Source organism: Cyprinodon tularosa, unplaced genomic scaffold, assembly GCF_016077235.1.
Source record: "Cyprinodon tularosa strain WSP-4 unplaced genomic scaffold, ASM1607723v1 ctg390, whole genome shotgun sequence".
Taxonomy (NCBI): domain Eukaryota; kingdom Metazoa; phylum Chordata; class Actinopteri; order Cyprinodontiformes; family Cyprinodontidae; genus Cyprinodon; species Cyprinodon tularosa.
In genome coordinates, this window is record NW_024039108.1 from 7908 (window position 1) to 33829 (window position 25922).

The 25922-nt window shown below is 38.3% G+C and overlaps 1 protein-coding gene across 15 annotated transcripts in view; it reads right to left on the reverse strand.

The window, feature by feature from the left end:
* Positions 1-3209: 3209 nt before the first annotated feature.
* ptprt (protein tyrosine phosphatase receptor type T) overlaps positions 3210-25922 on the reverse strand; it is a 471678-nt gene continuing 448965 nt past the window's right edge. For all 15 annotated transcript variants that reach the window (XM_038297556.1, XM_038297553.1, XM_038297554.1 and 12 more), the window contains 4 exons: positions 23323-23448; positions 20140-20303; positions 7493-7628; positions 3210-4013 (listed from right to left, as the gene is read on the reverse strand). In XM_038297556.1, the coding sequence (XP_038153484.1) occupies positions 3960-4013; positions 7493-7628; positions 20140-20303; positions 23323-23448 (480 nt within the window). In that variant the 3' untranslated portion in view covers positions 3210-3959. The remainder of the gene's footprint in view (positions 4014-7492; positions 7629-20139; positions 20304-23322; positions 23449-25922) is intronic.

Below are 25922 nucleotides of genomic sequence, written 5' to 3' on the forward strand. Positions count from 1 at the left end.
AATTTTACAAAAGAAATGTACAAATTCAGGACAAAATTCCACAATGAATGGATCCGAAATAAAATATAGTACAGATTAAGACCTGTGAACCAAACACATCAAAGAAAATAAATAAAAACTCTGTAAAAATGAAAAGGGATAAAGATTTCTGATATTCATTAAAGAACTGTTATGGTCTTTGTCCCACTAGGTCCAAAAAAAAGTCCAACTGGACTCAGGTGAAAAGAAAAAAGCTTAAACAAAGAGCCAACACTTTGTCAAACTCCTTTATACAATGTCAGGTTTGCTGCTTCTCATGATGATCAGCGACACGTTTTCCTCGATCAAATCAACCACAATCATGAGAAATTCACGAATAAACCAATAAATAAAACAATCATAAATCAAACATTTGGTTGATCCTAAAATGCTGAAGTTAGAGCGGTGATAAAAACAGGAAAACCCTGATTCAATCTTATTGTTTTAGAGGACATCAGAAGAACAACCCGGGTTTCATTAAAACTTCCCTTAAGCGTTTAAAAACTATGATGGAGTATTAGACTTTCTTTTTTTTTTTTTTATATGCGGATAAAGCCATAACATAAGATAATAATAAAATCGTAGCATTACGAGGATAAAGCAGAATCCTGTTAAAGCAATGACACTGATAATAATCTGATGCTCATGCTGGTTTGCTAAAAGACTCAATATTTTCTTATTTGTGAAGCCGATGCCAAAGTACGACTATAACTTCAAAAGATGCTCAACGTTCCGACAGTTCTTCTTGTAAGAGCTGTCATAAAATACAACTTTTTCCTCATAAAGCGCCGATTTTATTCTCGTAACATTATGACTTTACAGTGGTAGCCATTAAAGATTTCCCCACTTCATGGGAAATTGGCTGGTCCCCTATAATTGGTTTTTAAACATCGAAAATATTCTTTCATAATTTGTGGACATTAAGATCGAAAGAGAATCGTCATCTCCTGGTCAGACCCTGTAATTCTGCTCTGACTCCACCCTTTCACTGAATGTATTGAGGATTTTATTCTGACGGTTCTACAGGAGCAAATGTCTCAGCTTGGATCGGATCAGCTCCTTTGATTGGTTTACACGCTGGGTCAAGCTGCAAAAGTTCTAATTTTGCAACAATGCTTAAATGCTCACTACACACTGCGCCCGCAAGACAGTCCAAACGCAGAGCAGGACCTCCGTGCAAACTTTTTCGGACACAGTCCTGCATTAATATGCGAGGGCATTAAGTTTCTGAGGTCTTCATGGTGTCGCATGTCATAATTGCATCATTTAATGTCCTCCGCCTGATTTTTCACTACCGTATACTACACATTCTTCTTTACCTATGGGGAAACATTCTGCTTCTACTTATGAGGATTTAAGAAATACAAACACCTACAGGTGTCGTATGATTTGGCCTATGAAAATCACTACAATTAACAAATTGTGAAATAAGTCTTGTAAAGAAATGAATGCTACTGTTGGATGAGACACGGCTTAAAGGAAAAGACCGGTCATATTCAGAATTCAAACTTTTAATAATACTTTAAATATGAAATTATTCCATCCTGTTCAATAAATGATCAGTGTTTTTAATTCAGAGTAATTTTCATTTGAATGTGCTTTACTGGAGGCATCCATGTTTGTCAAAGAACACTACTGCCACCTACTGGTTAGTGACGTCACGGTGCGGTATCGGCTGTTGATCAAGTCCCAGTGCTGTATCTGGTGTTTGTCACAACGCGCTATTATCCAGGTCATCTTGAAAACATTCTTCTTTTTCTTTTTTTTCTTTTTTACCCGATGTATTCCAGCATCCAGCTGCCATGCACGTGGGCATTGTCAGTTTCACTATAGCTCTGGTGAATTTCAATGGTGAAGTCCTCTGGAAATCTTCAATAATTGTTGTTGATTGCAGATGTGTCTAGTAGTTCCCATTGATTTTTGCTTGTAAAGCGGGGAGAATGGCGCTAGGCTTACCGCCTTCGTGACGTCACTGCTGGAAGATGGCAGGAGGGAGGGGTTACTATATTTGGGCAAAAATGGCCGCTCCCAGACTCAATGATCGTGACGAAAATTATTGTTTTTTATTTTTTTACTGATTAACGTTAACTTAATTAAATCACCGCTAACGTATTAGTTTTAGGTATAAATAAGGATCCATTGATTATTCCTCGCTGACCGGACTTCTCCTTTAAACAATGTTGGTAAAAGCTGTGCTTTCTACTTCTATATCAGTGGTGTTGTGAGCTTTTCTCCTATCTGTGAAAAAAAGTCAATCTAAGCCCAGTGGAAAGTGACCCTGGAATCCTAAGCTCCGCCCTCTCCTGTCTGTCACTGCAGCCTCACATAAAGCTGGTTATCTTTCAAACCTTAGATGTCTCTGGGATCGTTTAGCAAGGAAATAGGTGAATTATATCTTTGTCGTTATGATGATTGAAAACACATTAGTGATTTAATCTGACATTTTACTCCTTAAACATGGCTTCATAGTTGGATGAAAATCAAGGACACTTAACAGAGTAACTTCTTCACAGATCAGATTTGCGAGCATTTATCTGAACACAGGATGATATCCGTCTTTCATTGCAAAAATAGTGCGCAAAAAAAGGTTCCCTTTTCCATATTTACATCTTTCCACAGGCTAATACTGCTCAGCTGAGCTTGTCGTGTCACACATGCAAACGCTTCGCTGAAAGACAGAGACGCCAGTTTGAATTCACACTGGAAAAAACATTCTAGAAATAAGTCAAGATTTACCCTTAATATGAGTAGGTAAATTAGATAGTTTGCCAATAGAATGAGTATTTTTACTCTTACAATAAGATAATTAGATAATATGCACTTGAAATAAGACAATGCAATTGTGTTTTCTTATATTAAATGTAAATTGTCTTGTTCCATTGGCAAAATGTCTCTTTTATCTCCTCAATCCAAGAACAAATGCACTTTATTTTTTAATTATTTTGAGTAAGTTTTTCCAGTTCAGCTCTCTGTCCAAAAAATAATTATTTTTTTTTGCCTAAAACAATAACAAAGCATCCCCCCCCCAGAGCTGCCCAGAACGGAACGAGCAGTAAAGGCAGAATGCAAAATACAAAAAATCTTTCTGGTTCAGACATGTTCAGGCTCAAGATCAAGCATCAAATTAGAAATGAGTGAAAATGACAAACAGCTTTTCACAGCTGCAGTGATTTGAATCTTCCTGTTCTGTCGTTTGTTTGTTTGTTTGTTTGACTGTGGTTGTCTTATCTTATTTACAGAAACAGAGGACGCACATTGGAAGATTCACCTTGCATTGTTCCACAGCTCCAGAGAACAGATTCATCATTCCTTCGGCCTTCAAATTTAGGACGTCTTTATCCACGTTCAGCGCTCGTAATCTTTAAGATCTGCAGCTCTGTTTAGCTGCATTGATTACAGTTTGCTTCGTCAATTTACAAATATACTATAGAAAAATCAGAGTATATTTTTTGTTGCAGTTTGAAGATTGCTTTTAGTTTTTATCTGTCTTTTTTGAGTTGTGTGAAATCTTCCAGTGTGCTTCGAGCCTTCAGGAGACAACATTCAAGGCGCAGAATAAATCTAAAAAGGAAATACTGTACATTAGTCACATCACAGCCTGGCAGAAACAAAGGGGGAAAAATTGTCTTTTTTAAAACATCTTATTAACTTTTTTAACCATAATTTCTCTTTGTACAAGCATGTAAAGTCCGTTGGTTTTGCTGAAGCAAATGCACACAAAACAATGAGTCTGTATGTTGGCGCCTTTTTTTTCCCCCCAGCACAGTTCGGGTCACAGGTCTACCAAAAGACACACACCCCACCCACCCACACACGCACCCACCCACTCTGGGACGGAGCTCAGCTCCACACAAAGCCGTCTCGATCTCCTGTGTGTCTCAGCGTTGCTTTGAGGAAGAGGGGCGGCGTCAGCAGGAGGGACGGTTGGAGCCGCCGTCACATCAGAAGGAGTTCAAGGCCTCCAGAGCCACTTCATAGCAGAACTTGTATTGTTCCTGAGGGGAAGAGCAGCCATAGAGGAAATCAGTCATCACTTCTATTTAGTAGTAAAAGATTCAAACCCCCCCTTAAAACTCCATAAATAAAAACTGTCAGTGAGTTGTAAAGTTTTCTCCTTAAAGACAGGTGTTAAACCTTTTTTTTTTTTTTTCATATTTTAGAATCATATTTTAATCCAGAGTTGTTCACCATGCTGGTGAAAAGCTTATTATTAAATATTAATATACTATAGAAGCATGATCTCACACACACTCTCTGTAGACATTTGGGATTTCTCACTACCGAATACTGGACTCATCAGGGGTGGATTTAGGAAATATGGGGTCCTAGGCAAAGACAGGCAGGGGGCCCTTATGAATAGAGAAGACAACACATAAAACAGACCCATTATGCAGATACAGAAATGTTAATAGAATAGACATCCATTATTTGTTCTAGGTTTTGTCCTCTTCTTATTCCTTTTCTTCTTGTTTTCCTCTCTATGTTTTTGTCAGGTTTCTGTTTCTGTTATGTTTTTCTTTTGAGTATCCAGTTTTGCTTTGCTCCTTGTTTTCTAGTTTTAGTCGGTTAATTGTTAGTTTATTGGGTTCTTAGTTTCTTTTCTCAGTTACTGTCTTAGTCTTGGTTCTGTTATATTTTCTTTTTAGTGTTCAGTCTTGCTTTGCTCCTTGTTTTCTAGTGTTAGTGGTTTTATTTTTATTTTGCTGTGTTCTTTGTTTTTTCCAGTTACTGCCCTAGTCTGGGTTCTGTTATGTTTTCTTTTGAGTGTTTAGTTTTCTTTTCTCAATGTTTTATAGTCCTAGTAATTTAATTATTATTTTGTTGATATTTCCAGTCTTCCAGGTTTCTTTTTGTTGCTCTCTGCTGCCCTCTTATGTTCTCCTTTCTCCCTAGCTCTTTCCCTCTTTTGTTCTGTGCACACATGCTCCCAGTTTCCTCATTAGCGCTCTCTTTGTCTCAGTCTCTTAAAAACCCTCTTTCTTCAGTTCCTCTTTGCTGGGTCCTTGTCATAAATCGTCTACCTCGTCATTCACAGTCTAACTTCGTCTCTCTGAGCCTTCCTCCTTGAGTTTTGATTCCCTGATGTCTCCATTGTTTTCTGGTTTGTTTTCTACTTATTTTTTCATGTTTTGAATTTTGGATTCCTGGTTTCTCGTTTGTTTGGACTTTGTTTTTTTCAGTTACTCCTCATTAAATCTACCGTAAATTCATCTCTGCCTTCCTGCCTCTGCTTTTGGGTCCACAACCCTCAAACAAATCCTGACAGTTTTGTATTCAGCTGACTTTTCATGCTGTCTCAAAATGAATGAAAGATTTTTTTCCAAGCATTAAGCTCACTTAGCTGATTGCTCCTTCCTGTGTTTCCAAAAAGGCAAAAGTAAATAACCCAGTCCTTCTTTTCACTGTAGACAAGCCATGATCTGCTTCTCTGTTCTCCATTTTTCATTTGGATGAAATAATAGCTGCATGAATCATGACAGCAGACAAGGTAGAGGAGAGCAGGAGGCGGGGTTACCAATCTACTCGCTCTGGAGAGCAGAGTTCGCTGCTTTTAGATGTTGCTGCCAAAGTTGCTAGATTAAATGAAATATAAGCATTCTGATGGCATTTTAGCGAAAGGATTTTTATCAAAAACATATTTAATGTGCAGAAATAAGGAAAAGTTGTATTAACCATACATGTAACCATAATTATATGGGGCATAAAAATGAATCTAATAACAGTTATACATAACTGAGTGAAGTTTTGAATATAGAACGGATAAAACAGCTCTCATTGCATTTCGTTTCCTCTTTGTATCTGTAAGATGTGCAAAAAAACAGCTGTAATAGATACTGATGTATTATTTATTGAGAATTATAGAAATGTTATTTCAAATTTGTTCAATAAAGTTTCTTGGGATCCTTAAGAAGATGTTGGTTTATTTTCCAAGGTAATAATCAGTCAAATAATGTATGCTAGGGATATGGATCATTTTGTATTTCTATTTTTTCTCCTAACAAAATTTTATGAAGTCAAGAAATAACTTGAAGTTAAAAAAAAAAAATGAATTCAAAGCCTGAAAGAAGAATTAGCTTTTCGGTCTGTTTCACTAATGGTGAGAGGACCCTAGTTTTTCTGTTCTGTAGTTTACTGTGGTATTTGTGGCCAAGGATTATGATCTCATAAAACAGTTTCTTTATTGTAACCTTCGTGGTACAACAAAGGATTTAAGTCAGTTTAGGTGCTTAAAGGAGGGTTTAAAGAGCAAGGTCCCGCCTCCTCAAATCCAATCCAACCCTCATCAGTCAGATGCTAACATTTATAAACTTCTGACCTCTTATAAAAGCACAGGAAAGTTCATTTATCACTTGTGAAAAAAGCTGGGATATAAAACCTTGGTTGCTAACACTGACTTCATTTGTCTGCTGATTCTTTCTCAATGTTCTGACCTATTCCTCTCTCTTTGCTGACATTTTACCTTGAAGTCGTCACGTGAGCACATTTAGCTTTACCTCTTTCAGTTTTCAATATGTGAAATAACTAAAGCATTCAGTGGAAATAATAAATTATTCTGATTTGTAAGGTCCCTTTGATATGACTCAGTGTTGCGACTGGACAAAGATCTAGAGCAGGGGTAACCAATTAAAACTCAGCAGGGTCCGAATAAAGAAAATAATCAACCAGTAAAGGTCTGGAGACATTTTTAATTATAATCTGTTACTTTAAACTGAATTTAACATTACAAAAAAATGAGGTTTTTATGCATCAATGTTATACATTAAAAAAATATATATATATTATTTTATATTTTATAAAACACCTGACCTGACCCTTTGTTTTTTTTTTCCTTCTTTTTTCTGTCTTAATGAGAGCAGTGGGCTTTAGGCTGCCATGAAAGGCTTTAAACCTGGGTTTGAATGGAGACTAAGCCATTCTCAAGCACATATCAAGGAGCTCATTTTGAGCCTGGATCCAGATTTATTGTTGATTCTGTTCATGGTGGAGAATCCTGCTTCACAGCAGCAGGTTGAGCCAAACATCCTCTAAATGTTCAGGGTCATCTTTGAGCACGCCATTTCACTTTTCTGTCACCAGTTCACCACAGTTCTTCCAGCAGTCCACACTTTCTCTGCTCTCTTTTTCTCATCATCTTCTCCTTCTTTCCCATCGCCCGGCTTGCCACAGGTTTGCCTGCTGTGTCTAAAAGTAGCAGCAGCAGCAACCCAGACTGACAGCTCATTGGATAATTTCTATAATGTGCAACCTGGTGGTGGACGCTGCGGAGGGCTTTACCGTATTAACAGGAGAAGCGGGGCACGTTAAATTAGACACTGTCATCGGACAACATGTGGTAATTTATAAATGTTTTAAATCAGGTTGGGTCTGTATTAGCCAGCAGGTGGGTCCGGATCCAGAACGCGGTCCGCTAATCCGTGACCTCTGCTGTAGAGTCTTATTGGAGCTGATGTCTGTTATCTAAATGGATTCTCACCATTGTTTCCACCATGTTGGTCTTGTTGTTCCTCAGGGTCTTGACTGTGTGGAAAACATCCACAATGTTCTGCTGCTGGATCATCTCATTGATGCTACAGATGGCGCAAAATGTTCCAGAACGCCCTCCTCCAGTGCTGCAGAGGAGAAGGAATCAGGAAATTAGAAATGAGACCGAAGCTCCTTTTTTCAGCAAAACTCAGAATACAACCAAAAAAGTTGGGGCTTTTCTGGAAGTTCTCAGCTGGAAATTAAAAGTTTTCTATTAGTACCTTATTGTCAAACCTTATGTGATAATACAGGTTTAGAACTTTGCAGTAGTAGGAATCATATATTTGTTAGTACGAATCTACAACCATCTGATGAAGCTATTGCACTCCCTACCAGTTGGTGGCAGTAGTGCACCTGCAGGTTGTTTTGTTTATCAAGAAAAAAAGGAAAACAGAACCTTTGATGCTGCGTTGAAAACATTTCAGCAAAGCTAAAACGTTTGACTGATGATTATGTTTTTCATCTTCTCGTTTAACGCTGGCAAACAACCTTCAGGATAACCATGTTTAGTATACTTAATATTATAAGCGTTCTGATGGCATTTTAGCGAAAGGATTTCTATCAAAAACATAATTAATATGCACAAATAAGGAATAGTTGTATTAACATACATGTAAACAGTTCTCTTACTTCATTCTACTGAAAACGCTCCATTCCAACCCCTCTCCCATCACCTGTGGCATCCCACAGGGCTCAGTTCTGGGGCCGCTCCTTTTTTATTATTTATCACCTCCTCCGTTGGTTCCATCTTCACTTCCACTGCTATGCAGATGATACCCATCTCTATCTTTATGAAAGCCTCAACATTATACCCCTCTCATCTCTCCCCCTGCCTCTTTGCTGTTCTTTTTTATGATCTTGTACAGTGATTCTTAAAGGCATTTTTAAATAAAATGCACCATTATTACAGGTGCTGGTCATAAAATTAGAATATCATGAAAAAGTAGATTGATTTCAGTAATTCCATTTAAAAAGTGAAATTTGTATATTATATTCATACATTACATACAAACTCATATATTTCAGATGTTTATTTTGTTTAATTTTGATGATTACAAATGACAACAAATGAAAATCTCAAATTCATCATATCAGAAAATTAGAATATTACTGAAGACCAATAAAAACAAAGGATTTATAGAAATGTTGGCCAACTGAAAAGTATGAACATGAAAAGTATGAGCATGTACAGCACTCAGTATTTAGTTGGGCCTCCTTTGGCCTGTATTACTGCAGCAATGCGGCGTGGCATGGAGTCGATCAGTCTGTGGCACTGCTCAGGTGTTATGATAGCCCAGGTTGCTCTAATAGTGGCTTTTAGCTCTTCTGAATTGTTGGGTCTGGTGTATTGCATCTTCTTCTTCACAATACCCCATAGATTTTCTATGGGGTTAAGGTCAGGAGAGTTTGCTGGCCAATTAAGAACAGGGATACCATGGTCCTTCAACCAGGTACTGGTAGCTTTGGCACTGTGTGCAGGTGCCAAGTCCTGTTGGAAAATGAAATCTGCATCTCCAAAAAGTTGGTCAGCTGCAGGAAGCATGAAGTGCTCTAAAACTTCCTGGTATGTGGCTGCGTTGACCCTGGACCTCAGAAAACACAATGGACCAACACCAGCAGATGACATGGCACCCCAAACCATCACTGACTGTGGAAACTTTACACTGGACTTCAAGCAACGTGGATGAAGTGCCTCTCTTCTTTTCCTCCAGACTCTGGGACCTTGATTTCCAAAGGAAATGCAAAATTTACTTTCATCAGAGAACATGACTTTGGACCACTCACCAGCAGTCCAGTCCTGTTTCTCTTTAGCCCAGGCAAGACGCTTCTGACGCTGTCTGTGGTTCAAGAGTGGCTTGACACAAGGAATGCGACAGCAGAAACCCATGTCTTTCATACGTCTGTGTGTGGTGGTTCTTGAAGCACTCACTCCAGCTGCAGTCCACTCTTTGTGAATCTCCCCCACATTTTTGAATGGGTTTTGTTTCACAATCCTCTCCAGGGTGCGGTTATCTCTCTTGCTTGTACACTTTTTTCGACCACATCTTTTCCTTCCCTTCGCCTCTCTATTAATGTGCTTGGACACTGAGCTCTGTGAACAGCCAGCCTCTTTAGCGATGACCTTTTGTGTCTTGCCCTCCTTGTGCAAGGTGTCGATGGTCGTCTTTTGGACAACTGTCAAGTCAGCAGTCTTCCCCATGATTGTGTAGCCTATAGAACTAGACTGAAAGACCATTTAAAGGCTTTTACAGGTGGTTTGAGTTAATTAGCTGATTAGAGTGTGGCACCAGGGGCCATCAATTTTGAACCTTTTCACAATATTCTAATTTTCTGATATGATGAATTTGAGATTTTCATTTGTTGTCATTTGTAATCATCAAAATTAAACAAAATAAACATCTGAAATATATGAGTTTGTATGTAATGTATGAATATAATATACAAGTTTCACTTTTTAAATGGAATTACTGAAATCAATCTACTTTTTCATGATATTCTAATTTTATGACCAGCACCTGTATATGTTATCTTTTTGTTATGCAGTATATGTCAGTTTTTTTTTTCTATATCTGATTTTGAAAGCGTCACCTCCTCAGACAGTCGTTGCTTTGAGACCAGATTTAAGATGCTTAGGTTTTCTATTTCTTTCTTTGGCCTCCAAATTTACATAAATGTGATGGAGGACAATACAATATAAGATGCATTTAATATGAGGGCTGTCAGATATACCTTTGGGCTAAAAGACATTAATATGACAAAAGTAGTTAGTGAGGAAAAAATGGCAGGAAAGCTGATGTGATTTAAAACAGGTCAGGACTCCAGTGGCTGCTTGGGTCAGAGTAGCTGAATAACTTTCCTCATTTAATGAGAGTATGAGGAAAGTCCAGTAATTTTTGCCTGTATAGATTTAAAGTTGCTGAACTAAAGATCTAATTAAAGGCGCACAGAATGTTATCTGCAAGGCGTTCCTTGGGTTTGGATTGTTATTAAGGCCTGTCATTAGCTCCCAGATATAGGAACTTATGAATATTACTGTTTCTTTACTAATGTTGACTGTTGGTTTTTGGATGCGCCAAATGGTCCTTAGCAAAACAAATAAAGGTCCTGAACCAGAATCTCTGATTAATGCTTAAAAGAAACTAAAGCAAATCACTGAACTGAGTGGATGTAGATCCAAATGTAGTACATAAAAAAGATTAATACAAATTTTCAAGTTTGGGTGTATTTTCTAACATCCATGTCCTCAGTTTACAATTGGTTATCTTTATATAAAAAAAATAATAACTTCATCCTGTGTTTAAATCTTTAAATAAGGTATCAGACTCAGAGTAGGTCCATGACTACTTTTATTCAACAAGTAACATTAACGGACGACTCACCCCCCAAATTTTAAATGTTTTATTGAAAAACTATAAACTGATGTAAGTTTTAGTGTTGTCTACAGCTCCCTGGCTTTGTATTAACAATTTACAACCACTTTGCTGCAATCCCCGTTTTTGTGTCTGAAAGTGCCTGTTTGGCGCCCTCTTTGGTTTAAAATGGGTCACTACAGCAAATCTTTGCTATTGGCTTAGTCTAGGATGTGACATCATCATGAGAGAACCGCTCCTCTTCACATGCTGGGATTCATTCATGCAACAAAAATAAGCTAAATAAATAAATGTTTTATGTCTGATTTGAAGCTTAATTTATAGTTCATGAAAATGTATAAACCTTATTTTTAATTTAAAAACCTGCCATTTTATCGCTCCGCCAGCCATCTTTGTGTCACTCATCCACACTCTTATAAAATAGATTTTGGTCCATTACTGTTGCAAGCAAAAAACATATTTTGTCAATTAAAATTTGAAAAAAAAAAAAAATAATAATTATTCAAATATGAAACTTTGCAAAGTGTTTTAATCAAAAAAGATTTTGAGAGAAATTTTTTTATTTTCTCAGATTTTCTTTCAATCGATTCTTTTTTTAAAGTTTATTTTTCCTATTCAATTGATGGGAAAACAAATCCAAATTTTGTTTCAAATATTTTATATCTGTAACATGTTTTGTTTAAGTTTATTATTATTATTTTTTTTTTAACAAATTTTCAAAATTTGTTCAATTTTATTTTGTAGTTTGATGAATTGCTCTCTCTTCAAATTGCTTTTCAACAATCACATTCTCTTCACTTCAGCAAACTTTTAAAAGAGAAATCTGAGAAAAAAAGTGAAAAAAAGATTGTAAAAACAAAATTGTATTTAAAATATAAATTATATATAATATATATAATATAAATTTTTTTCTTTTGAAAAATAAATTGAAAAGAAAAATGTAAAAATAAAAATAATGTGACAAAAACAGCAAAATTTTTATTTCTAAACTTTTTATTTCAAATGATTTTCAAAATTTCATCTCTGGATTGCATTTTTTATAATTTTATTTCAATTTACAAAGCACGTTCTTTGCTTGGAATGGTAATGGAACAACATTCCCTCCGAAAAAAGATGGTTCCTATAATCTGGAAGTTTTGTAAGCATTTTCTCATACTCTGAGTGTGTGTTTCCCAAAATGCAATCCCAAAGTGCAATATGTTGGTGAAGGTTTTACTGGGAAAAAAGTATTTAACTATTTGCCCCATTTAAATAAATGGGGATTGAAGGATTTCACTCAGTTGGCACTTTATTTTCATACCTTTGCAAAGAGAGAACAGTTCATCATCGGCACAGTAATCAGCCCTGTTTTGACTTATCAGAGTTTGTCTCCCTTACTTATGTTGGTTAAAAAGCTGCGAAGGTTGTTTCTGAGTCAAAACAAATTACACACACTTTAACAAACCTGGAGAAACAATTTGGCTTTTCGTGGGAACAAGCCTGTTTTGTTTAAAACCACCCTCACTCAGATATTGTCTCAGCCTTGCAGGTGAAACAAACTGAGTAAAAACATTTTTCACTGGATAAATAGCATAACTCAATATTAGACAAGAGAAATGGAAATTAATTCATTCAGGTCATAGTCACCCCGAAAAATGGAAGGACTATGACCCGGAAGACTGAGAACCAGTCATCACCAGCGTGACGTTACATGGTCCTTCCTGGACACTTTTCAACTCTTAGCAGCCAAGTTTGCTCATCTATTGAAAACTGTTTAATTCAACAGTTTTTACCTTTTATCTCCCCTCAGGTGATGAAAGTAGTGGAACGGAGCTTCCAGGTTCATATTTAACACAATAGGAGCATAAACGAAAACTATCGATTTGTATAATATCCTGAACAACATGTATTATTACATGAATATAACCTATTATTATTATTGCCTCTCTTTCTTTGGTTTGCGTTTTATGATTTTAAAACAGACGCTTTAATTGGAAGTGAAAGTCCAGCCAGTGACAAACTCACGTTTAAAGTCATCGTTGTGGCTGAAGGTTTGCAAGCAAGTTTGGTTGTGGCCGGTTTGTGGGAAGCTTCGTTGCTAACCAGTTAGCAACTTAGTGCTAGTAGGTTCCCAATGCGAAATTCCATTGGGACCAAGTAGCACTAAATTGGTGACTTAGAAACGACACTGTCAAGGAACGCTATGGACAGAGGAAACATGCAAGAGGAGGAGAGTTTAGTGTCGGAGGTCGTGGATGAGTCTCCTCCATTATCCATTTTTTATTTAGCGGAGGAAAGCGGGGATGAAGATGTTGTGGAAGAGGACGCCAGGGAGGCAGAAGCTTGGTTTGGTGTAGAAGGCTTCCAGTCGTACATGATTGAGTCCTTGCCTCGCAACGCTGCCAGTTCTGTTAGCTCTACGCCTGCTGAAGACACAGACGTCCATCCCCGTGAACACTGGGACGCAACTCAATGGGAAAGGAAATGATTCTGATTTCAACCGTTGCGTATATTAGCTGCGACATATGAATCAAGATGCTATGACCGAAAAAATTTGATTGACAGATGACCGTTGATATATGATTGGCTGAAATTAGGTGTTCAGGCTGACGCATAACTAACTGCCCTGCATAAGATAATGAAAAAAACAGATTTTAAGAGAGGATTAAAAAAAAAAAATAGAAGTTTTCTAACTTTTGATAAAGAGTATATTTATATATATATATGTTTAATCCAGAATGATTTAACATTTAATATGACTTCCCTACAACTTTAATTAGTGGAATAAAAATGAGATGCATTTATACCAAATCTTATAGATTTTATGTTAAATTATTTAATTAATGACATCTGACAGCAGGTACTCCCCCTCCTATTAACCAAATCCTGCCCAGTCTGATTGGTTTAGTGATTTTTAATTGGAGGATCTTGTCTGTGAGAAGCAGTTTGTGATTCAGGGAATATTTGGAGATATTTGGAGAGTGTGTTTTCCTGTTGGGGTTCGTTTAATCTGCTAACTAAATATTTTACAGCTTCTGTTTTAGCTCGTCATTTGTTCTGCTCAGATGGAGGTTTTATAGAGCTCAGCGGCGTCCGCGGCTTCGGCTGTGTGTAATCAGCCTGTTACCAACAGTGTTATAAATTTGAAAAGTGGACATTGAAGGATTGTTTTACTGCATGAGCTGTAACACAACAACTGAAGCACCTCCAAACACTAAAGATAAATGATCTGTGTAATTTGCTGCAGTGTTGGCTCAGGAGATTAGGATTTTTATTTTTTAAAAGCGGTGCATAAGGATGAAATTGCTGTTAAATGAACCAGGACCAAGTTTGTAAACAGCTTTTCTGAACAAAAAAAATTAAAGTTACGTTTAACGTTTTTTTTTTATTGCTTTTAAGTTGAAGTAATGTGAAGCAGTATCAGTCAGTCAATAGCAGAGATAATTTCTTTTTTTTAACACTGATTTTTGCACAGATGGAAAATGTCATAGCTCAGAAAATCAATGTTTCAACACTAGAGTGTTATAGCAGAATCAGCCAACCTGGGCGACTCAGTCTCCTTGTTCTGCTGGTTTAACCTAAAGGACAGGGCCGTCACTAGGTTTGAGAGACATGGGTGGCTTAGCCCCTAGGTAAGATATTTTTTTCAGTGCACTTTCTAAGGCGCTGTCTATAAATTCATTATTTTAAGAGCAACATACCTGGGAAACACTTCCCTCACTAATGCTACTTCACCAACTAAACTACACCAGTTAAAATGTGCTAAATTACAAAGAGTAAATGGTAGGTGCCATGCATTACTGCATAAATGGAAGAAGGCAAGTGGTTCGCCACTCATCATAATGGAAACCTTCTACAGAAGACAGTTGTCTAACCAACAGACTCCCAACATCTTCATAAACCCTTAACCTGGCCATTCATCTTTCCCCATCTCCCCTGCACCCACAACCTGTCAGGAACCCCTGTCTGCTTTGCAATAACGCTGTTTCTGTGTGTGTGCTTGGTGTGTGTGTGTGACCTGGACTTTGGCATGTCTTTCTCTACACCTGGCACAGAGAGAAACACATATATGTGAGGAACTTAACAATAAATGCAGCATTATCTTTGATAGATTTCTGCTTAATCTAAAGTTTAACCACAAAATACAAGTTGCATAAATGGACAGTAGGCAATAGGCAATAGCATCATTGCAAAGAAGGATATCCTTGAGACTTTTTCACATCAGTCTGACAAAGTTTTAATGCAAATAAAGGAAGTATTTTTAAGTACAATGTATTAATGAAAACAAAAAATCAACAGTATATGAAACGTACAACTTAGAACTATAGTCAACCCAAGGAAGCACTACCATATCACACAGTGTCGCCCTATCAGACTGGTGGCACATAGATATGGGAGAATTATCCTGCCATAATGCAAGAGCACATAACTTCAATTAGAGAAAAGAATTTCACCTTCTTGCACTCAAAACTTATAATGCTCACACTCAAAACATGCGCTCTCTCTCAAATATTTTCTCTTCTCTCAAAAATCTTTGTTTCTTCTCTCAGATTTAAACAGATATTTTCTATATTATCACAGATATTTTTTCCTCTCGCTTGCCTCCATCTCCGCTCTGCACGGGTCTCAGTTACGCTCTGCTTGCGGATTTGTTTTCTCTCTCAGACTGCAGTTGGATCGTTGCCTAGCAACCTTTCCAGCCAATAGAACGACAGCCTCGGAAAAGGTGCGCTTGTTTAACCCTACGGAGTGTGCCTGTGCTACTACGCCACTTATAAAGCGTCAGCTGAAACTGCTATTTACAGTAGTTTTGTGGCTGATTGTTGTTTAGAAATAGAAAACCTGGTTTCATTTCTTAGTTTTGCCCTGGATTTTGTAGCGTTTGTGGACGCTACGTCGCTACTTGATCAAAACAATAACGTCGCTACAGGAAAGTTACTTGATAAATAAAGCAGCGACGCTACGGTCAAGCTACTTGAAAATGTAGTTAAACTAATAGCTTCGCTACATGTAGCGGCGCTACTGCCCATCACTGCTCCTGTGACAAAACTATTATAATGATGCTAGTAGGCTACAACAACATCGTGTTTTCCCACACCACTGACTTTGTTCACCATGGTAACGTAATTCCTACTGAATCAGACAAGCTATTAGGCCTATATTGTCTCTTTCCTCACTCCAGGTAAAGTGAAGAAAATGTAAACCGCTGACATCAAATGGCAAACTCACCGTATGTATCTGCACGCAACCATAACTTTCCTAATCAAGCTCGATGACTGTGTGGAGATTCAAAGGGCGCGCTGTTGCTGCACTGCACAGCTGCTATGGTCCAGTTGATGGCCGTGTACCACGTGACGTGACGCTGGACGCGGAGCCAATGAAGGAAATGAATATCCTAACGATATTAATAATTGTATAAATAATTGTGTTTGTAAATAAACTAACAGGAACTTATCTTCAGATTAACTTGCCTGCTTGGTGGCTCGTTTTCAGTTCTTTACTGCAATTGTTTGGGGTTATATGGAAAAAAAATCAATAAATAAAAAAATAACAATAAAAATCGCAAAATAATTATGGGGTGGCTAATACCAACGAAGGGATGACTTCAGCCACCCTAAAATAGGTCTAGCCACGTCCCTGCTAAAGGATAAATATCAGGCTTTAAATTCTCAATTTTCATATTTAAAGTTTGAAGTTTTACCCAAGACTAGGGTCAGCTTTGTTTTCATCCCCCCTTAAAGGCACACTATGCAACATTTTTCAGTTAATTAATTTGTTCCATAACGTTTTGGATGATTAAATGAGTCCTTTCAGGTTGAACAAAGGTATTCTCGGCCGCCCTGGTGGTCTGTGGGGGAAATATCGCACTTGCAATTGCAGGAGCCCTCGGCCCGCACCCACAGGCTCAGAAGTGTCGCGAGAGTCGGTCTTGCTTTACGGCGAGAACTGCTACACGCCCCCAGTTAAAAGCATGCTCGTTGCTAGCACAGTGGCGATATTTGTGCAGTTATCATGGTGGAACCAGCGTGAAAACAGCAAAAGCCCATGTCGGAGCAGGCAAGAAAGAGGAAAAGGGCTCTGGACAGAGAGAGGAGTCGTACACGGGTGAACCTCGGGCAAGCTTTTTCCGAATGGCGATAGCTAAAAGAAAAAGAGGGCTGTAAGTGTGACGCCGACCTCGCGTTTCTGCTGATGCGATTGTAAGTAACTTTGGAATGGTTTCTCTCTCTCTGTGTGCATGTTCATACTTTCACTGTGTTAGTCATTGTTTGTACTGCCTTTTTTTCGACTTTTGTATGATCGTGGTCTGTTGCTGAGTAGCTAAGTAGCTAGCGGGATGTTTAGCAAGTTAGCAAGTTAGTTAGCTTGCTGACTAAACATTGTTTTTGTGGTAGGTGATAACTGCATCGCTTGCTATTTGGCAAACTTGCTTCACATGTGAAGTATCTCAAGACTGTATTTACTTTACTAAATTCCTTATTTTGCGCAGATTGGGTTTGAATCGCGTTTTGCAATGAGCTGCATAAATCTGAAACCAGTACAAAATGTAGTCGCGTTCGTTAGCCATATACCTCACGAAGCTAGTAACGTTATGTATAAACTAGCGTTTACTGCGTTTTTTGTCTGACTGTGATTTATTGTCAACCACGGAATGCATGGTCCCTCTTCCTTTATCTAAATGAGTCCCCGACCAAAAAAGTGTCATTGTTTGTATTATGACTTTGTATATGAACATTTATTTCTCTTTGTTGAAGTTATAAGCGATGGCTAGTCACATACCGCAGTAGACATGGTGATTCGTTGCGTTCGCCTGTCTGCTAAGCTCAAAACAACCGTGCCTGGTTTGACGGAGAAACCAGGAGAACAGCTGTGCATATTTACGACAGTGCACTTTTACTTTCGCCCTCTGGGGGGAGCCTCGCTGGAAAATCAACACCGGTTGCATAGTGTACCTTTAAAAGTGATATCAGCTGTGTTACCATTAAACATTAAATCAAACAAATTGTAATTACTTAATAATTAAATGCAGTTTCATGTCTTTACATCCACTGCTGCCATGATTTTTCAGACTTACGGCGTTTAAAAACAATTTTAAGTGTATTTCTTATTTAACGTAAATACCAATTTTGAAATTAGCATTTTTGAAATGAGCAGAATTTCAACAGTTTTATTCGCATTTGTAATGGTGCGTTCAGTCTAAACATCTTTTGGGCGTCAAAAACACTCAAAGGTATATAGGAGGATCTTTTATTTCCGGGTGGATCATCTAAATAAGTGGTCCTCCTAACTGTCAATTATCGTTATGTAGGGCCGTTCTGCGTGCTTGCTCCGTTAGCTATATTTTTCTGCGCATGCGCACTTTCAAGTGTAAATCTGTGGTGAGCTACGCTTTCATACAGTCATTGAAGCTAACCTTTTTCTCTGCGGTTCTATGAAAACGGCAGAGGGTCGTAAGAGAAAAAGTGTCTACGAATGTATGACAAGAAAAGAAAGGGCTCAGAAGAGGCAGATATATCCCAGAATGCTTTGCATGGAGAGCTCTCCTCACGTCATTGGGACGGAACTCAATAGGAAAGTAAATGATTCTTGTTTCTTATTTCAACCGTTGCTTGTATTAGCTGCAACATATGAATCAAGATGCTATGACCAAAAAACTTTGATTGACAGATGACCGTTGATATATGATTGGCCGAATTTAGGTGTTCAGGCTGATGTATAACTAACTGGGGTGCATAAGATAAAGAAAAAAAACTGATTTTAAGACAGAATTTTTTTATTTTATAGAAATGTTCTAACTTTTGGGACAATATAGTCTGATAAAGAGTACATTTATATACATATTTAAGCCAGAACGATTTAACATTTCAATATGATTTCCCTACAACTTTAAGGAAATGACAAGTTCAAACCTCTGGAGCAGTGTCCCAAAACTGCAGAAGATTCATTGATTGTAAAAAAAAAAAGAAAGATTTTGTACTTTTCATGGTAGAAGTGATCAATTGTGCTGCTCAGACAACAGAAAAAACTGAAAGAAATCAAAATAATACTGAAAGCTGCAGAAAAGTATCCTGACGTTAGAAATTTTAACTGGGAAACGGTTAACCCCTAGAACCCTACGGACCCACCGGTGGGTCCAGCTGCTACGTGACCTCGTAATTTTAACAAACCCCCAGTATTGATGTAAAAAACATATTTGGCACAGTTTGGTGACATTTATGGATAAATGTGCCAAAATGGCCCCTCCACCTAAGAAATTTCTCACTAATACCGTTCTAAAATAAATATAATTCATCTGATTGATACCAAATTTGGTATATTTTTACACAACATTTAGATTGAAAAGTCTGTACTACTTTTTTGTGCTATAAATAATATTTTGGTAGTGTTTTGCAATGTTTATTTCAAAGAAAATTTTGGCGAGGTTCAAAAAATGCAAAATATTTTGTATTTTGTCCCTAATATTTCAGGCAGGGTCAAAGCTACAATGGTGCTGACACCAGAAAACCATTCTATGACATCTTACCTTTACAGACGTACCAAAAGTTTCTTCTTAAATCTAATAGCCGTGAGGCTATAAGTTATTTGCTTTTGTGTGTTTTTGTCAGGCAGAAATTTATTTATACCCCCTGAGGGTGTAAGAGGTTAAAAGCATGATTGGAAAACGAGTAGGACCATCAGAAAATTGCAGAGTGACGAAAACGTCAAGATAAATTAGAAAAAATAAAGAAGAATTTGATTTAGTATTAATCATGTTGAGTTAAATTAAACAGTTTGGAAAATATAAAGTTTTTTATTATTTTATATTTCTCTGGGGGTGAGTCTTGTTTCCTGTTTCCTTGTTTAACTCCTTATCATTTGGTGGTTGTAATGCACATTAACTAGTTTGCCAACTGCCATAAAACACTAAAAAAAGAAGAAGAGTAATCAGAAACTGTAGAAAACATTTTGCTTTTCGTACAGCTTTCTGCATAGCATCCGTCTCGAATCCACAGAGATTTAAATACATTTTTATTCTTTTCAAACCATGTTTTCATTTCTAAACATTTCTGTTTTTGACTGAGTTTTATAAATTGCATTATTTTAAAATGGATTTTACTAATGCTGTAATAATCTCCCCTGTAAGCTGTGTTGGTTTAGACCTCAGAAGTTTATAGTGTATCATGTTTATTATTTATAGTATATAAAATGTTCAAATGTGTGTTTGGTGACCCATTGGCTGGGATCAGTAACTATTCACTCCACTCACAGGCAGTGGACCACCGTCCTCCCGTCGCCTCCGTCGTACTGCTCCTGCCACTTGGCCAACCTCCTCACCAGCTGGAGGATGGAGCGCTTTGAAAGGGGCGTGTCCCTGTAGGCGGGCCAGCCAATGAACTGGAAGTGCTGAACTAGGCGGTAACCATCCTGTGGCTGCGAAGAAAAGCGTTGCAACAAAAGACTATTACAACAAATCACACAATACAGGATTAGTTTCAGAAAATCAGTCTGGATCTAAAACATCAAAACAAGCTGGAAAAATGGCTGAAAAGAGAAAGCGAGAAAGAGGAATCTGATTTATTTCTGAATGCTAATCTTCATCATATTTCTTTGGGAGAATATTGTTATAAGCGGTTGATGGGTTTCTCCTGTTTGGTCTCATAAGTCATGTTTTAATTTCCTGGGATGTCCCCAGTCAGTTAATAGTTATAGTATTAGTCCAACACCATCGCTGTTGGACTAATACTTTAGTGCTACTTCATTTCTATGCTGGCAGCTCAGGTAAGTACCGACACAGTTCATCCTTGGGTCAGCAGCATCATCACATTACTTTGCACACCGGCCGACGGGGGGGGACAAACGGGTAGTCCTGGCCATTAAAATCATCTTGAAAACATTCTTCTTCCAAATGTTGGCTACATATTACGTGTTTTTTCTCCGGCCAGAATTTCGATGGCAAATCCTCCCTCTTCAATTTGGCAATCCAACGACGAACCTGTCCGTTGAGGATCAGGAATCAGAAAAGGTGAAATAACTCTTTTTTTTTTCACTTTTACTCGATGTATTCCAGCATCCAGCTGCCATGCACGTGGGCATTGTCAGTTTCACTATAGCTCTGGTGAATTTCAATGGTGAAGTCCTCTGGAAATCTTCAATAATTCTTGTTGATTGCAGATGTGTCTAGTAGTTCCCATTGATTTAGCTTGTAAAGCGGGGAGAATGGCGCTAGGCTTACCGCACCGTGACGTCACTGCCGGAAGACGGCTGGAGGGAGATGTTATTGTATATGGGCAAAAATGGCCGCTCCAAAAATCAGTGATTGCAACGGAAATTGTTTTTCTACTGATTAACGCTTAATTCAATAAATCACCGCAAATGAATTAGTTTTAGGTATAAATAATGATCCATTGGTTATTCCTTGCTGACCAGACATATAGCGTGGCCTCACCACTGTAGAGGGGGGTGGGTTAGTGGGGCGATCGCACTTGTGCACCTTGTGACTTTTCCTATCACTTCATTACTGTGTGTCTAAATCCCTCGCTTTATTAGCTGGATTAGCGCTGGGTGTGAGCGCACCATTGGAGTGCTTGCCGTCATGTGACCAGGAAATTTGTAATCTCTGGCGCCCTCTATTTCTACATTAATATGGGTCCAGTTCACTTCCTTTTAAAGGATGATAATGTTCAGCAAAACCAGAGCAAAGAGCCTCAGTTAAGGTGTGAACCTGGATAAACATACAAACTGTAGTAAAATACTGTAATAGAAGGTGTTTATGTCATGGTTTTGGTTGTGTTTAAGTTTTATCTTTGAGTTTTCATTGGTTTTATTTCCATTTTGTGTTATTCTAGTTATTTTCAACTGTGTTTGAGTTCTTGGGTATTTCTTGTTGCCCTCTTGTGTCAGTCTCCTTTTCCTAGCTCCCTTCTAGACTCCTCTGTTCACACCTGCTCCCAATCTGCTGATTAGTCTGGTCCTTGTATTCCTCTCCCATATATGCACCTCCAGCTCAGTCACTGTTGCTGGTTTGTTGTCATTTATTTGCCCCTTTGTTGTGAGCATTCCTGGTTCCCAGTATTTTTGGATTTTGTGGATTCTTGCTTCTGTTTCCCTTTTGCTATTAAATCTGCAAGAAACCACTTCAGCTTTAGTCTCTGCATTCGGGTCCTGCTCACACATCCACCCAACCTGACAATTCAGCTCTGATACTCGTACTTCTAACACTTTTTTTTTTTTTACATCGAATAAACGCTTCCTGTGAAGTTTCTCCCTAATAAATATTGGCATCAATATTAAAAACTGGGCTTTATATTTCAGTGTTAGATGTATTACGAAAAAGGATACATTTCTTTCTAATCTTTCTGCACATCTGCTGTGTTTTCTTTCTTATCCTAATTTCATTTCTTCCACCTTTTTCTTTCCTCTGCTTTTTTTCTGACTCGTTTTTAGATTTATATCTATTTTTCTTTTTTTCTCATTTCCCCTCTTTCACAGTTTCCCTCATTTGACGGCTTAGTGGTTGGTGCTTCAGACTCGGGCAGAGTGAGATGTGCTGTTATGGCGGTGATATAAGCCATTTCACACTACACTGGTGATGTGTTTGAAGGAGAGAGTGCTAGAATATGGAGGGGAGGTGGGAGAGGAGTTCACTAAGCACTATAGGAGCTCACAGATGAGAGGGCAGCACTGGAGTTGTACCGTCATGGATGGGCGAGAAAATGAGATGAGAAGGGAGTAACAAAAAGAAGCGAGACAGTCGGAAAGAAACAAAAGGTAAGACAAAGAGTCTCATCATAAAAAATGTCCTTTCAACAGTCAATCAAGGAGAACAAAGTTCTCCCACAGATCAGCTTTCAATGCTGCATAAATGACTAACCTGGAATCAGTTTCTCATCAAATAAAATTGATTCCTTTTATCTATAAACTCTATTTCTAAGCCTCAGCCCACCTCCGGGTCAGGACCATCCCCGTTTACTGGATCTCATGTCCGTAACGAGGAGGAGCATCTTCAGGAGTATCTTTAGAGAGGGAGTGCTGGCCTAGTGCAGGGGTGACCAATTAAAAATCACTAAGGTCTGGAGACATTTTTAGTTCTAATCTGTTACTTTAAACAGAATTTAACACAGAAATAAAATGAGGTGTTTATGCATCCATGTTATACATTGAATTTTTGAATAAAATAAAAAAAATTCAATTTTAAAATCTAAACAGTTTTTGAAGCAGAGAACAACAATCGTTCAGTTTGGTATATAGACAATGTCCTGACTCCCTTTTCTCATAAAACACCTGAAATGACAGTTGTTTTTCCTTTCTTTTTTCTGGCTTAATAAGAGCATTAAGCTAGAATTAATTTTGAGCATGGATTTCTTTAAACCAAGTTTTTTTATGGGGGAGGTTCCTTAAAAACCTCCGGCTGTTCAGGGAAACCGCTGCAGAAGAAGGAAGTTTCTGATACCCGAGCCATGTTGCAGATCCTGAAGATCCGGTTGATGATGTCTTCGTCTATGTCTGCTGATATGAACTCCACCTGGATCGGACCGTAACAGCACGAGTTCTTCTCCGGCCAGTACTGCATGCATAACTGTAGAAAAGAAGAGACAAACCTGTAGCAACTTCCACTTGACAACATACAACTGAAATAAACCCAGAGTAGCTCCACAATTATCAGGTCTCCATGCAGCCCTGTGGTACCAGTATAATGGTGCTGCTGAGCTCGGTTGCTTACGACCGTTTAAACACAACTCTAGCACGGTTCCTCACCTCCTAGTGGTGATCTACGGTACTACTGCTCTCTAGAGGTAAACAAACAAACCAACATGGCGACGCCTGTAACATTCAGGAAGTTTGTGGAGAGTCAGGCGAAGAAGGTACGGTTTCGGTAGTGTAAATGGGGCTTATGTCTGAACTGTTTGTGTTTAAACAAGGAAATCTAATTACTTTAGGTAAACAGTACTAGCAGACATCTCAGATTGTTTTTTATCAACATCTTTACTATAATTGAGGCAAGTGAAGCATATTTGATCCATAATTGGGTCTTGGTGCCAGATGGAGCCGGGATTTTGGTACAGTGCTAACACTGTGGCTAATGAGCTTTTAGCCTCATAAAAGGGAATCTGATCCAGTAAAAGTGTTGATTAGGGCCCCGTCCACACGAAGCCAAACCCTGGCCTAAACGCACAAATTTTTCACCAAACCAGCCTCTCATCCACACGAAGCCGGCGTTTCGGGGGTCTGTAAATTATCTTTTTTTAATTCAGCCTTCAGAGTGGGAAGATTCTGAAACGCTGTTTTCGCGTTTCCATCTTTAAGCTCTAACCGCATTTTTTTTTACACGCATGCGTCATAGCATCGCCTCTAAACACACATGCGCGACACAGTATCACAACAACAATGGCGCCGTACTGTGTTGAATGGTTGCTGCTAATGCTACTCACCCTGCTGTCGGGCTAACAACAGAATCTTCTTCTTCTGGAATATCTCCAGGAAGAACAGAGCAATATAGACGACATAGTTCAGCACCTGAATTTGACTTAACCACGAAAATGGACCCGCAGGGCAACCATGTATAAATATTAGTGCGCATGCCCAACATTTCGTCGCTTATTTTTGCTTTGGCACCACAGCGCCACTTACAGGCCTGGCATACATTTTGCAGCGTTTTCATGCATTCGTGTGGACGATCACATTTATTTTACGTCTCCGTCTTTACGACAAACGTTTTGGAAAATATCAGCGTTTCGTGTTCGTTTTGACTTCGTGTGGGCCTTAAATTATAGGACTACTCTTAAAAACTCCATCAACCTCGTAACTTCTGGTAAAATACATTTAGTAGCCCGTTGGACAGGTATGTACTACTCTATAGTTTATCATCAATGAAGGGCAGAGCCATATAATTTCTGTGTCCGGAGCATTTTTTCCAGAAGTCTTACATTGCATCATTGGAAGTGGATTCGAATCAATGAGTCGATGCAATCAACTGGTTTTCCTTAGATTGAAAACTCTGAATTTGACTGGATGATCTGGAGAACTGTAAAGTGCCTTGAGATGACATGTGCTGTGAATTGGGGCAATAGAAATAAACTGAATTGAATTGACTTAAAGGCAATCCCTCACACTAAGCATGCTTGTAGCGACAGTGGAGAGGAAAAACTCCCTTTTAACAGGAAGAATCCTCCAGTAGAACCAGGCTCAGTGTGAGCGGCCATCTGCTGAGGCCGACTGGAGTAAAGAAGACATATGTAGCTCCTCAAACAGAGAACAACAGTGAATGGCTGAGTGTAGTACTCTATGAATTTAAACGGCTGTTTGTAATATTCAGATATTAAGCCAGTAAAGCTTTAGAAATGTGTTGTGACGGAATTGGTTCTTTTAGATTTGTATTAGATTTAAATAGGTGTTTTTCTTATGAGTCTTAGACATTATGAGGTTTTACTGAGCGGAAAGGATTGACTCAAACAGCCCAGAGCAACAGCTGTGTAATGGACTAGTTTGATGATAAAACACTGAGTTGTTTAAAACATGTTCTGCCAAGGTTTGAAACATCAACAACAGCAGAAGGTTGGCTCCTTCTCCCTGACTCATTAGGGAACATTGTTACGGAGTGGAGTTAATGAGTAGGTGTGAAGTACAGGCTGGTTGGGCAGTACTCCATTATAACCAGTATTATTCCATCATGCTTGTACTATACGAGCAGGCTAAAAACAGACTCATGTTTGTAAATGTATTAACAGATGTTTTCAGGCTGTATAGCAAATCTTACAGTAGTAGCCACTGAAAATGTCCCCACTTTCCTTGATGGGCCCTTAGCTGGTTCCCTTCAATTCCTTTTTAAACATCAAATATTCTTTCTGTCATGATTTGTGGACATTAAGATCTAAAGAGAAGCGCCATCTACTGGTCAGACCCTGTTATTTAGTTAAAGGGCGGGGTCAGAGTAAAATATGCAAGAGGCTGGAAGTTGGAGGGGATATTGCTGGGAGTTGCAGGAGAGTGTTCTGCAATTCAGCTGCTGTTGGACTGGGAAGGGCCATTTTGAATGGCTTCTACTGTACATTG